This window comes from Phoxinus phoxinus (genome assembly GCF_949152265.1).
Source record: "Phoxinus phoxinus genome assembly, chromosome: 9".
Classification (NCBI taxonomy): domain Eukaryota; kingdom Metazoa; phylum Chordata; class Actinopteri; order Cypriniformes; family Leuciscidae; genus Phoxinus; species Phoxinus phoxinus.
The window spans coordinates 21579284-21593118 of record NC_136884.1 but is presented as its reverse complement, the minus strand read 5'-3'; the positions used below and the strand labels follow the sequence as shown (position 1 = coordinate 21593118).

The following is a 13835-nucleotide window of genomic DNA, read 5'->3' as shown; positions in this document are numbered from 1 at the left end:
CTCGCTCTACCGATGAAACTGCAAACTATTCTTCAGTAAATTTTTATCCTTTTGATTGAACTTCACGACTCCTGGTCTTCTTTCATCATATCTGGTCTCGGGTCTTATAACTTTACTGATAACCTTAATGCCTGAATTTATTTAGACTTATATTAAAAAAATCTGGAAAAATATAAAAAAAGAATAATAAAATAAAATATAATTAAATAATTAAATAAATAACATTTAATTAAGTGATAAATGATAAGTGAGTAATATAAAAAAATAGTAAAAGCAAACAGATAAATCAAATAAATCAGTTTGATAAAAATAAATAAAATAAACAAAAGCCAGAAAGGGTTTGTTGTAAAATGCTATAGATTTGCACTCAAATACGGAAAGCTTATCATTCGCGGAAGTCAACACAGTCTACTCATTATTACGCAGACGAATGTCAGCTTTTTAATAGAAAAAAAAGTAAGTTAATACCTTTATCCATTCCGAAGCTATTAATAGATATGTCAGGGGTGCGCACTTTGACGCTCTAGAGCGTCAGTCGACTTTGAAGGGTTAAAGGATGCTTTTAGTGCAGGCAGGCTAGAGGGGATTACTTTTTATTTTTATTACTCTTCGTGTTCTGTTATAGATTAACACACGGATACATACAAACATCTTAATACAAGCATAAGATGGGCTAACGTACCTTCCAAAGCACGGCGGCTGCATGGCTACAGGAACGTCCAGCTCCGGCGACCGGCGATACAGGTACAGCCTGCAGTCTCCACATCTCCCGTCTTGGTAACCAAAACCCAGGCGTTATGCGCTGAATTGTTAACGGACTGGCTTGGTTGAACATCGGCCTTTAGGTAAATTAAACTGCCCATATCGTGTAAAAGTATACAGCCCACTTTGTCGGAATGGAGGTACTGAAACGCCTCTGAGCTTTTCAGGTTATTAATTGCATTCCCATCCACCGCCATGGAATCAATAAAATAAGAAAAGATCTTGGATGTTGTGATGCTGGGCCATATCGACATGTTGTCCGCCCATGATGTTACCTTACTTGGATGCGGAATGGTCAAAACACCATTTTTAACAAGATTTTCGGTCGAATGTTGCCATTCCAAAGCCATGTTTACACCACTACTCAGCCTCCGCCGGAAGTTCTTGGCAGAAACAGGAAGTAAACCGGAAGTGCCCGGGAAACTTGTCTATAGCGCTTTTCACAATACATATTTTTTCAAAGCAGCTTTACAGAAAATGCATTTCAGAAATGTACATACAAAAATACATTTAGTTAATCATGTATAAATTTAGGGCATAACATATCGCCGGCGTTGGGTCGTCTCTTCACAGGCGTTGGGGCATCTGAAGTCTCCATGAGAGGCTGGATCCATAACTGGAGCTGACCAACGCTGACGGGACAGGCGCCCCGAGATAACAACATAAAAAAGGCAGATGGGAAATAATTAGCGTAGCTGCTGTTCATAATATGAATGCATTTGATCTGATTTAATTGTATTATAAAAGGTATGAGATGCATTATGTGAATGCTTGGCTAAAGAGATGCGTCTTTAATCTAGTTTTAAACTGGGAGAGCGAGTCTGAGCCTCGGACAATATCAGGAAGGCTATTCCAGAGTTTAGGAGCTAGATGTGAAAACGCCCTCCCTCCTTTAGTGGACTTAGTTATCCTAGGTATGACTAAAAGCCTCGAATTTAGCGATCTTAAAGAGCGCGATGGATTGTAGGGCAATAGAAGATCCCTTAAATACACAGGAGCTAAACCATTTAGGGCTTTATAGGTCAGTAGCAATACTTTGTAATTGATACGGAACTTAATAGGTAACCAATGTAGTGATGATAAAATTGGTGTTATATGATCATATTTTCTTGACCTAGTAAGAACTCTAGCGGCTGCATTTTGGACTAACTGTAGCTTGTTTACGGAGGATGCAGGACAACCAGCTAATAGAGCATTACAGTAATCTAGTCTCGAGGTCATGAATGCATGAACTAACTTTTCTGCATCAGAAACAGAGAGCATGTTACGTAGCTAAGCAATGTTTCTAAGGTGGAAAAAGGCTGTTCTTGTGACATTTGAAATATGATTTTCAAAAGACAAGTTGCGGTCTAGTATAACACCCAGGTCTTTTATTGTAGAGGATAAAGTAGCAGGACGTCCATCTAGATTAAGGTTGTATTGTAAGAGGTTTTGTGGGCAGTTTTTTGGACCAATCAGTAATACCTCCGTTTTATCTGAATTTAATAGAAGAAAATTACACGTCATCCAATATTTTATATCTTTAACACACTCTGTCATTTTAGATAATTTAGTGTTATCATCTGGTCGTGATGAAATATATAATTGAGTGTCATCAGCATAACAGTGGAAACTTATTCCATGTTTTCTTATAATATTACCAAGTGGCAGCATATAAATTGAGAATAGCAGACGGCCTAACACAGATCCTTGCGGCACTCCATAATTTACTGACGTTATCTTTGATTTTCCCCCATTTAAATGGACAAAATGGTAACGGTCTGATAGGTACGATCTAAACCAGTTTAATGCCTGTCCCTGAACACCAGTGTAATTTTGAAGTCGATCTAAGAGTATTTTATGGTCTATAGTGTCGAACGCAGCACTAAGATCGAGTAAAACTAGTATTGAGATACACCCTTGGTCAGAAGCTAAAAGTAAATCATTTGTAATTTTAACGAGTGCAGTTTCTGTGCTATGATGTGGCCTGAATCCTGACTGAAATTTTTCATAGATATCGTTTTCTTGCAAGAAAGAGCACAATTGAGCGGACACAACTTTTTCTAGTATTTTAGATATGATGTTCTTGTAGACTAAAATTCTATTATTTAATATTATTTTTTGTATTACTATTCTTGGTAACACTTTATTTTACATGTACTTACCATAGTAATAATAGTAAATTATGCATAATTACATGCAACTAACCCTCAACCAATTCCTAATCCTACCCTAACCCTATAGTAAGTACATGTAGTTAATTAATGTTACTCAGTACGTAAATGTATAATTACACTGTAACAATGACACCTTAAAATAAAGTGTAGCCCTATTCTTTATTAGGTCCCATCACATGACTGCATATGCTGTCAGGTCAAGGCAGCTGGTGTTGTCTTTCAAAATCTCACATTGTCCTTCTGTTTGGTATCGCACTTGTAAACTGTGTAATTAAATAAAAAATATAAAAAACTTTTTAAATGTTTAATTTATGCTATGTTTTTAATGTGTTGTTTGGTGTGCATAGTATCTGATTGGAATGCCCTTAAATAAATTGTTTTCCAATTATGCTTTTTGGAAGGACACCTAAATTTACCTTAAAAAGCTTACAGAAAAAAAGTTTTGGGGTGTGCCATTATTAAATATAAACACAAACTCATAAACAAACTTATTGTTTATCCCCCTTTCTGATTGTATTAAATAATATAAAAAAAACAGCCACTTTTTAGTCTATGTAAGCTTTTCATAATCTGTTCCCATAAAACTAAAGGTAATTCTAACATACAGCTTCAAAATAATAAACATGCTATCTTTGTGTATTGTGTCATTAAAGATGACTCAAATAATGCAGTGCAACGTTCATTATTTCAGTTTGTGCTTTTATTTCTAATTTTACTTACAATGTTGTATTTCACAGTACACAATACTTATTTAAAAAGTATTTACATTTTTTTTTATTCTGACTGTACGTTCACACTGCCGCCGGCGAGAGCGGCAAAATTCGCTCTGCCATCGATGCCGTGAGATTCGGGGACTCTCTGGTGCTCTGACGTAGATTTTAGAATGCGTGATTTTTTGAAAAACTTTATTTAAAGGAGCCGCAAAGCAAATAAGAACTGAACATAAATCAGTATCCTATTTTGTGCATACTGGCCACACGTAGGGCATAAGTTAACCTATTAAAATCTTTTAAATGTGAAAGTAACAAAACACCAACAATTTCAGACACTTTTTTCCATTCGTCATTCTTTTTATTAATGTCCCTGTATGTAAACAGGAACACGTCGTACAATAACGGGAAACCCGCAACATAAATAATTAACTTTTCTTCCATTTTGCTTAGGGACTAATGTGGTCGGAACCAAAGTTTACAGGATTGTGTTCTCTGGTATCCTCTCAGGCGGAATACTTCTACATTCCGATTGGTTGCCGCAGAACCGCGTCATAGCTTATTACCATAAAGTTGACAAATTTCAACTCTTCTCGCCACTTTTGCCGTCCAAGACGCGCCGCGCCGCCCTCGCCGGAGCTCGCCGCCGGCTCTCATTGAAAATGAATGGCTTCCGGCCAATTTGACGTTCTCGCCGCCGGCGGTGTGAACGTACAGTGAGATATTAAGTCAAATCAAAATTGTAAGTGACGCTTCTATACAATGGTAAATAATTTCACACAGATGCATATTTTCTGGTGCCATTTTAAACTCCTGAGCCATTTAAAACCCTTTCCACACAAAGAACAAAAATAGGGTCTCAAAAATGCATGCCTGTTCATGTGTATCTTTAAGTGAGATGGCAAAAGAAATGTTTTATTACACAGATCACAATTAAATCGCCTTCCAGAGTGAATGTGCTTTTGATTTTCTAAATTACTCCTTTTTGTTAACCTCTTGTCAGACTCACAATTCTGCAATTTTTTTTCAGAATGACTTTGCAAATGACGTTTCAAGTCTTTCTGATATGTGAAACACTTTCCACACTGAGGACATGTGTAAGGCTTCTCTCCAGTGTGAATTCTTATGTGAGTCTGAAGGTTTCCTTTAACTGTGAAACTTTTGCCACATTGAGGGCAGGTGAAAGGCTTCTCTCCAGTGTGAACTCTTACGTGAACCTCAAGGCTAGCTTTGCTTTTGCAAGTCTTTCCACAGTGATAGCACATGAAAGGATGCTCTCCGATATGAGTTATTACGTGATTCTTAAGGTGATTCCGATCTGTGAAACTCATTCCACACTGGCGACATATCGCTTGATTACTGTTCCCTCTTGAGTGAATCCTCATGTGGTAATTAAGGCTTATTTTACATCTGAAACTCTTTGCACAATGACCACATATGAACGGCCTCTCTCCAGTGTGAATTCTCATGTGAGTCTTAAGACCTTCTTTTCGTGAGAAGCTCTTTCCGCACAGTTTGCAGGCGAAAGGGTTTTCTCCAGGATGAGTTCTCATGTGGGCAATAAGGGTTCCTTTATGTGTAAAACTCTTTCCGCACCAGTGGCAGGCAAAAGGCTTCTCTCCAGTGTGAATTCTCGAGTGGACTTTAAGACTTCCTTTTTGAGTAAATCGTTTTCCACAATGTTGGCAGCTGTACGGCTTCTCTCCAGTGTGAAGTCTCATGTGGAATTTAAGGTCTCCATGCTGATTGAAACTCTTTCCACAGTGTTGGCAGGTCAAATTACTGTTAGTTGTCATTTTCTGAGCTCTTTTTTGTGAGCAAATATTTTCAGTCTGTGAGCAACTAAAATATTTTTCTCCAGTTATCAAACCATGATGTTTCTCATTCTGATCTGTCCCTTTCATTATATTCAGTTCTTGACTCTCCTCTTTCAGCGACATCAGGTCTAAAATGAAGGGGGAAAAAATACAAATACAAGTTAACCCTAGTTTAATGGCACAAAGCAAAAGATTTCCTGTAAACTTCAAACCACTTCTCAATATTGTTTAATAATTTTTTTAGGACAAGTCCCAAGAACTTTTAACATGTCTTGGCAGAAATTAAAACATTTATATAAAAAAAGACAAAAATAAAAAACACAGTTTGACCTAGCAGAACTGGCTAATTATAGACTGATCTCAAATCTAACATTTAGGTCTAAAATGTTTTAAATGTATTGGCATTTGTGGACAAGTATTAGCATGCGAATTCACGTAATCCAATCAAGCAGATCGGATCATAAGCCAATCAGGACACGGTGCGTTTACACCTGTCCACATCAAGTGGCTTCTGTATCTGGATAACAGATCGGATCTCCCATTCCCGCAGAAAAAAAAGGGAAAAAAAAAGGAAGGCCCCAGTGCAAAGTTGACCTGAAGTGGTGGTTTTTCTTTTATAAGAGTGGTTCTGTGAAGTAGTAAATGCTCCTCCATCTCTGAAAGCACTGTGAGTTTGAGTCGCTTATAACATGCATTTGAAAAAGCAACATGTGTCAAACAGCGGGAGTGATTCAGTGTTGCTGCGTCTTTCTCTCTCTCAAAATGCGCTTATCATCACCACATAGCAAGCATTAAGCGCGCTTACAGGCAGTGATACCAGTAGGGATGGGTACCGAAACCCGGTATTAAACTGGCCCCGGTGCTAAATTATAAAAAAGACCGCAGTATCGGTAAGATCTGACGCTATCGGTTCTGCTTTCGGTACTGGAGAAATTAAGAAAATATATTTACTATTTATTATTGCTTAATAATGTTATCCTGCACATTTTATCTCACCAACCATTTCTAATTTGCGATAACATTAAGACATTTGTCCACATTTTCGTTATTCGCAATTCAGAACTGAGATCTCTCATGCTCGGCGGAGGCTGCCTGTCACACACACACAACAGCGAGCGCTACGCACACACACAACAGCACGAAAACTCCCGCTTTTTTTAACGCTATAGCTACTATGAACCAACCCACTCATCCTAATACCTCTGGTCCAAGTCAAAGACAAGCCCAAAGCCCCTTCACCCTGGCAGCTAGTGGGAGGATGCCTGAGGAGAGGGTCAACAAATGCCACTTAGCCTTGACCAAGTTCATAGTGAAAGGCCTACACCCCTTTGCAACAGTGGAGTCTAACTCTTTTAGGTAACAGTCAGTATATACAGTATAAAGTTATATACATTTTTATGATATAGATGTATTATAAAAAGGGTTGTATTTTAGCCCCATCAAGCCACAATACAATAAACAGCAACACAATAATTGAATAATTATAAAATAACAAATTAAAACTATAATTGTTTTTATTGTAGGGATATGTGCAGGGCACTCAACCCTAAATATACCCCTCCTTCCAGAAGTTATCTCAGTGACACATTAATTCCTTACTGGTATGGTATTGAAAAGGCCAATGTGATCAGTGAGCTGAAGGATAAGCCCAAGCTGGCCATCACATCAGATGGGTGGACCAGCCTCTGGCAGGATCACTATCTCACAGTTACAGTGCACTACACAAGCCAGGGCAGTGTAAAACATAAGGTCCTCCCCACCAGGGCAGTGTACAAATCACAATCTGGCGAAGTAGTGGCCGAGGAGATCTCTGACATTCTGGAAGATTTTGAGATAGAGCCAAACAAGATTGTAGCTGTTGACAACGCTGGCAATATGGATATTGCTATCAAGAAGCTACAGATCCTAAAAATAGGATGTTTTGCACATACATTGAATCTGGCTGCACAGAAAATTTATAAAATTGCATCAATTGATAAATGGGCAGCCCGAATCAGAGCAGTGGTCGTGTGGTTCAAGAGATCCTCCATGTCCAAAACAGTGTTGACGGAAAAGCAACAGTTGACAACAATTGACGAAATTTTCACTTGCACAATCAGACCAGTGTTGCATCGTTACTAAAGTTTAGCATTTGCACATCTTTTTAAGTCTTACCAATTTAAACATTAAAACGATAGTTAAATACTCAGTAGGGCTGTCACTTTTTGTTCGAAAATCGATTGCACAATCGATCGTACCAACCAAAACAAGTTTCGAAAAAGAAAATAGGGAATCGATTTTAACGGCTTTCAGGACGCAGAATGCGCGGCGCTGGCCGCTGGGATCAGCGTTGCGCTTCAGATACAACGCGATTTGAGCGATTGAACTTTGACCGCGGCGTGCGCACCGCTTGGTCGACCCAGCAACAAAACGTCTCGCGCTATCTGTAGCCTATTGAATGGCTCAGTCATTGAACCGCACAGTCCAATGGCATAGATCTGACCAATTGTTGGTGTGTTTTGAAGGGTAAAAACAAAAGAGCTGCTTTCACAAAACAGAATGTCTCGCAAGCCATTGAAATGAATGGGTCTCATAGCGCCGCGAATGCCGTGCCCTGTCTGAAAGGCGCTTTCTCTCAGAGCGCGTCCAGCTCGTCACGATACGCCCGCAGTGAACGTGCATCACACAGCAACTGCAGGTTCTGATAAACACACATAACAGCAAATTATAGCCTACTTCTGCATAAGGTGTCGCCAGTATTTAGAAAATTTCAAGCATAGGCTACAGATAGCTTACAGACTCAGGCTACAGGCTACGTAGGTGAATTTTTTTGACATTTCTAATCGTGAAAACAGCCATGTTAAAGCCTGCAGTAATGTTTTTCATTGATGTTATGGCAGTCCACTCTGCTTTTTGAGAATGTTACACTCCTGTTTGTAATTGTACACGAAATTTCATGCCAATAAATCATCAGAAATATTGTGCGTCTCAAGCGCCCTCTTTACATTCGTCCTAATGCCTGTTAGTTGTCCGTGGATTGGCCTATATTTGGTGTTGAAAATGGAAACGTCTTTAGACATGGAAAATCGATTTTACAATCGATTCAATGAACACTTATGTCTCGAAAATCGAAAAGGACTTTTTCACAAAAGTGACAGCCCTAATACTCAGTACTCGCTCGCTCTCTGAGAGATGTTTTCTCTGAGGCCGTGCAATTCACACATAGGCCTTCAGTGGTGTCCTACCTGAATCAATAACTTTTAATAGTGTAGCAGCGCACATTATAATTATAACAATCTCTCTATAATTGTTGTGAAATATATGTTTTTATTTTGCACTGGCAGTTAATGGGTTAATGCGGGGAGTTCGGGAAAGGCCGGGTAGAGAGAAACGAGCGAGTGAGTTCGGGTTGTGTTCGTGTTCCTTGCGTTCCGATTATAAGTTCAGAAACGGATCATCCCTTGTCTTATCCTTCAAGGGTTACAATAGTATTAATGTATGTTTGAAAAAAAAAGTGCAAAAAAGGCATTATACTCACCAAAACTACTGATTATTTTTTTACACAAAACAAATTTCCACATTTTTTTCCTCAAAAAGACTTCAGTTACATGGTTGTAAAGGTTATCGGTGTGTTTCAGTTCCAACAAGAAGTATTTTCTATCAAGGCTGGCTAATGCTGAAAGTCTAGTCTGTCCCGTCGTATTTCTGGCATAAGTTTTAATTCGCTTTAGTGAGTGTCTGCTCGACAGAAGCAGTGGACACAGGGACAGTCATCGCTAAACACGACGATGTGTAATGTTACAGCTGACACAAGCTCTCACACAGATTTTTGAACGAAATCAATGAGATCAGTGGGACTTTTGCCTTCAAAATGCATACATTACAGTCAGTTCTGTTTTTACCCGGGACAGATCGATAGAGTTACGTGACTCTGCGTAAGCTGGATAAGGGATTTTTTCCAGTAGCTACGTTGAACAAGCTGGCGGTCGAGGAGGAAAAGAAACATTAGATTTACCGGTAATAGGTTTTCAACCTACAAATTACAGGAATATATTTTAGTTTATGCAGTTCACTACAAATGCAGTTAGCTAGCTCTGACTACCAGTAATAGTCATAGACAGTAATAGTAGTACGCGCTCTGATCATCCAATCAAAGGATGAGAAAATGCCTACGTTATTGTACGCCTGCTAGATGGCCCTGCTGGAGTCTAATCGAAATCTGATTGGCTGCTTAAATCTGACTGATTATCTGATTGGTTAAAGCAACAGTTTCATTGCCATTCATTTTAAGCTACAGGTGCCAGCAGTATCGATTCTGAAGGCCTCGAGGCAGATTTCTTTGGTCATGGCAACACATGATGGCTGAAATATGATTGGATAAAAGCGCTAAAATAAACATACACTACTGGAAGCAGGGCAACCAAGAGAAAAGCTATGACATTAAGAGAATGGACTATTGGGAATAATTTAATACTCATTCATGGAAAAAATATATTAAAGCGCAAGTCAGTGATTCTGATAGTGTTTAGGCCAGCAGAGAAGGCCTTGCTTGCCCTGACGGCCCACCACTGCTACAGTAAAGCCTCACAAACAGCTCGCAAGTAACAAAACAGTAGGCCTATAGTTTTTTCACGGATTATAAAGCTTTGACGGTCAAAAACAAAATATCTGTATTGTCGGTTAAAATACATTGGTTATGTCTTAAGCAGTTGATAAAGAAAACGTAACATGGACTAGCTCTTAAAGTGAAAGCAGCAATATCTGTCATTAATGTTGATAAAACAACTAAATAGCCTATTATTGCTGATTCCTTACCATTAAAGCTATGTATTTAACTTATACAGGATTAAAAGACTGTTATTTTAAATTTGATAACTTTATTTAGTTTCTGAAGTGTTTCAGAATGCTAGTGTTAGACCTACCCAAAAAAAAGTATCTTTATTTCATTTCTATCTTTATTCAATTGTATTTGTGCTACTTTTTTTATTTAATTCAAAGATTGAAATCAAGCCTCCTTGTGTTGTGTAAACTCTTGAGCAACAAAATTACCCCATTGTAAATACAATGAGAGAGCAAACATTTATGTGAGATAAATGTAATGTATGTATGTGACATTTCATTTGTTAAAAATAAAATTAAATCGCAAATTGACATTTTATTAGGTCTGCTGGTACTGAAAACACTTATTTTGCTTTATATCTCTGATTTAAAATCAGTTGAATGGGATCTACACAAATTCAAAAATATCTCTTGTTTCTGAAGAGGCCAACATTTTAAACAGGGTCAAATGACCGAATTCAGATTTGGAGAATGAAACAAAACCTGTTTTCTCCTCAGTATCTTCTTGTTTCACTCTGAATACTTCAATCTTGATGTCTTCACTCTCCTCTTTAATATACGCCATCTTTATTGTATGTTAGGTGGATCTCGGTTGCTTCACCAGGAGTTTTTCGGTGTTTGGACACCCTGTCATTTTTAAGATGAGAATAATTAACAAGATACAAAATAAATCTCTGGGTGTGTTTCAAGCAGCTCCCTAGTTCAGGTCAAGAGCACGGCTGCGTTTCCCAAACAATAATATTTTATCATGATTTACGTTTGGTCTTTAATAATTTGAAGATGATATAGCCTACTGAAATTAGCAGTTAGGATTTTATATTTTTTAAATGCATTTTTTTCTTTCGTTTCATTTACAGCTTTGACCAGCACGAGTCGACAGCGTGCTGTGATTCGCGCAATTAATCCAAAGTCATAAACATTACAGTAACAACAAACCAATTCATTTGACTTCCAAACATGATTAATTTTGTCGCCTTATCACTTATTTTTAATAATGATAGGAGCGAAATGAAACGCACCCTTTATGTTGTACCTACTACAGATTTAGTTTACTTCCAAAAATAACGTTCATACTAGCTTAAGAATTACAATGTCACTCAATAACAATATGAAAACATTTATTTTAAAAGCTGATACTATTTCATTAACGGTTTGCACTTTGCATTGACTAAAACACTTTCAAATCTTAAAAAAACAAACCTTTGAACAGCCCTTACTGTCTATGGAACAGCCAAGTCAAAGACACAGCAGGAGCGCGTCGCGGCACGCGCGGCCTTATGACGTGACATCGTTAGACCAAAATAAAAGTACTTATCAATGATCACACGCTAAAATCACACACACAAAAAGCATGACATGGAATTTCAATGAGCATTAAGATAATAATACGTCAGAGCTATTCGGTTTAATTCTACAACTGCACATGTTGCCCAATTAATAACTTCCACATCTAATGTGAGCTTTTGTCTAAAAGGCAAAACAGTCCAGGTGCACAGAGAGATTTTATCTTTCTTTTCTTTTTTTATGCATTCATTTATTTTTTTAAACAGCCATAACAAATAAACAATTTTACTATTATACAATAAACACTATTTATCAATATAAATTAAACCTTTATACTATTTAAAAACACAAAATTGTCCAAATATGGAAAAATCAACAGTTAACATGTTGCGATGTATTATAAATTGCACATTGTGTGTGTATTAATGTGTTGACTGGAAAAATGCAACCGTGCACCAGTGATGACTTGAGCTCATCAGTCCACAGGGTCTGAAATAGCACTATTGTCCAAACATGCAGTAGTGGCCAAAAGTGATGTGCAGAGTTTTTATTTTAAATTTTTTAATGACCCTACAAGTTAGCATGAACCATCAAATAATGAGGAAAATATATTCATATATTTTTTAAAATGTAAAAAAAAAATAGGAGGGATGAACAAAACACTAAACTTAGTGAAGGTATTTACCTGACAAAATTATTATTTAAAGTCAAGTCACCTTTTACAGATTTTTTCAAAGCAGATTTATTGATTCCAGGAAAAGGATGCAACAAATTTAGTTTTGGCTGTACAGCAGATCTAGAAGAAAATAGTGTCATTGTCCAGCTTAAGTAAGTTCAGTGATTCATTTCCATTGTAAAAATCATTAGTTGTCTATTTTTTATTTCTATTTATTCTCTCTGGAGAAATCAGTGATGTCATCGCCCAGCTCAGTTCAGTTCTCATATAATGGTGTCAATGCAGGCAGATCAATATTATTGTTGAATAATAACAAAAAAGGGCAAACTACAGCTACAGGTTTTAGAAAAACTAAAAAGCTCACAGGAGGAAAAAAAAACTCATACATTGTCTGCAACATAGTCATTTATTAATATTTCATTGTCCTCTCTTGTTTTTTCATGTGTTCCTAATTTCTTTTTTTATGACAATCCTGGAATCTCCCCTGCCACCAGCCCTGCACATTTTGTAACATTATACAATACCGTTCAAAAGTTTGGGGTTACATTTTTTTAAGAAATACATTATTTTATTCAGCAGGGATGCATTGAATTGGTCTAAAGTGACTGTAAAGACATTCACAATTTTACAAAAGCTTTCTGTTTCAAATAAATGCCCTTTTGAACTTTATTATTATTTAACTTATTATCCTGGAAAAAAGAAACTGTTTTCGACATTGATAATAATAATAAATGTTTTTTTTAAACAGCAAATTAGCATATTAGAATGATTTCTGAAGGATCATGTGACACTGAAGACTGGCGTAATGATGATGAAAATTCAGCTTTGCCAACACAAGGGGAAAATATATAAAAATAAAAAACAGTTATTTTAAATAGACATAGTATTTCACACTATTACTGATTGTTTTGTATTTTTAATCAAATAAGTGCAGCCAAGCACGTGACTTCTTTTAAAAACCTTTAAAAAACGTACCGATCCCGAACATTTGAACGGCACTATGTGTAGCATGCTCTGCTTTTATGTCCCCAAACTCAAAATTAAGCGTATGTCCTTTAGCAACTGAGACTTAAATTACTATTGATTTCACAAAAAAACTAAAACTAAATCTGAGAAATACTCCACATTAGACTGAACTTATTATCAATACTTTTTGTTATCAAATTAACATTAACAGTTTTATGGCTTCTTTTATTTTTTTTTACTTCTGATTCTTGGAAGATCGTCATTTTATCAACTATTTGCAAGTATTTTTAGACTCAAATGGACTTTTTATGTCCATATTTTTAAATTACAAAATATACATTCACTCTTATTCGTTTCAATTGACACATGTATGAAATCTTTCATTGAATATCACAATCTTTCATTGTTGGTTCTTAATATTACATGTGTATGTACATTTCTGTAAAGTTTTGTGATTAAGGACTTTTATTTTGGTTAGGTAGTGCGACGTCATAAGGATGCGCCGCGATCCTGCATCTGTTGACAGAAAAAAGGTTTGTATTTTAAGCATTTAAGGCGTTTAAATCAGTAAAATTAATTATTATTATTATCGAATGTAATGTTGTAGTGCTTTATCTAACATTTAGGGGTGTTTTATTTTTGTGAG

The 13835-nt window shown here is 36.8% G+C and overlaps 2 protein-coding genes across 3 annotated transcripts in view; one reads left to right on the top strand and one right to left on the bottom strand.

Moving 5' to 3' along the window:
• Nucleotides 1-3606: 3606 nt before the first annotated feature.
• Nucleotides 3607-11530, bottom strand: LOC307003680 (uncharacterized protein). 2 transcript variants are annotated; one of them, XM_079622395.1, is made up of 3 exons: nucleotides 11464-11530; nucleotides 10747-10890; nucleotides 3607-5573 (listed from the first exon to the last, which is right to left on the bottom strand). In XM_079622395.1, the coding sequence occupies exons 2-3, from the start codon at nucleotides 10826-10828 to the stop codon at nucleotides 4384-4386; spliced, it is 1272 nt and encodes a 423-aa protein (XP_079478521.1). In that variant the 5' UTR covers nucleotides 10829-10890; nucleotides 11464-11530; the 3' UTR covers nucleotides 3607-4383. The 2 variants fall into 2 exon arrangements, with proteins under 2 accessions (XP_079478521.1, XP_079478522.1); XM_079622396.1 differs by lacking the exon at nucleotides 10747-10890 and having other exon boundaries at nucleotides 3613-5573; nucleotides 11464-11524.
• A 2131-nt stretch (nucleotides 11531-13661) lies between these two features.
• The window catches only part of LOC307003816 (uncharacterized protein), a 59981-nt gene continuing 59807 nt past the window's right edge, over nucleotides 13662-13835 (top strand). The window contains exon 1 of the mRNA XM_079622635.1: nucleotides 13662-13722. The gene's annotated coding sequence lies outside the window, so the exon portion shown is untranslated. The remainder of the gene's footprint in view (nucleotides 13723-13835) is intronic.

What these genes read in the sequence shown, in the direction of transcription:
- LOC307003680 (XM_079622395.1), bottom strand. Translation starts at nt 10,828, where the DNA reads ATGGCGTATATTAAAGAGGAGAGTGAAGACATCAAGATTGAAGTATTC. An exon ending in AGATACTGAGGAGAAAACAG is followed by an intron (nt 5,574 to 10,746) that starts GTTTTGTTTCAT and finishes CCTTCATTTTAG; the next exon opens with ACCTGATGTCGCTGAAAGAG.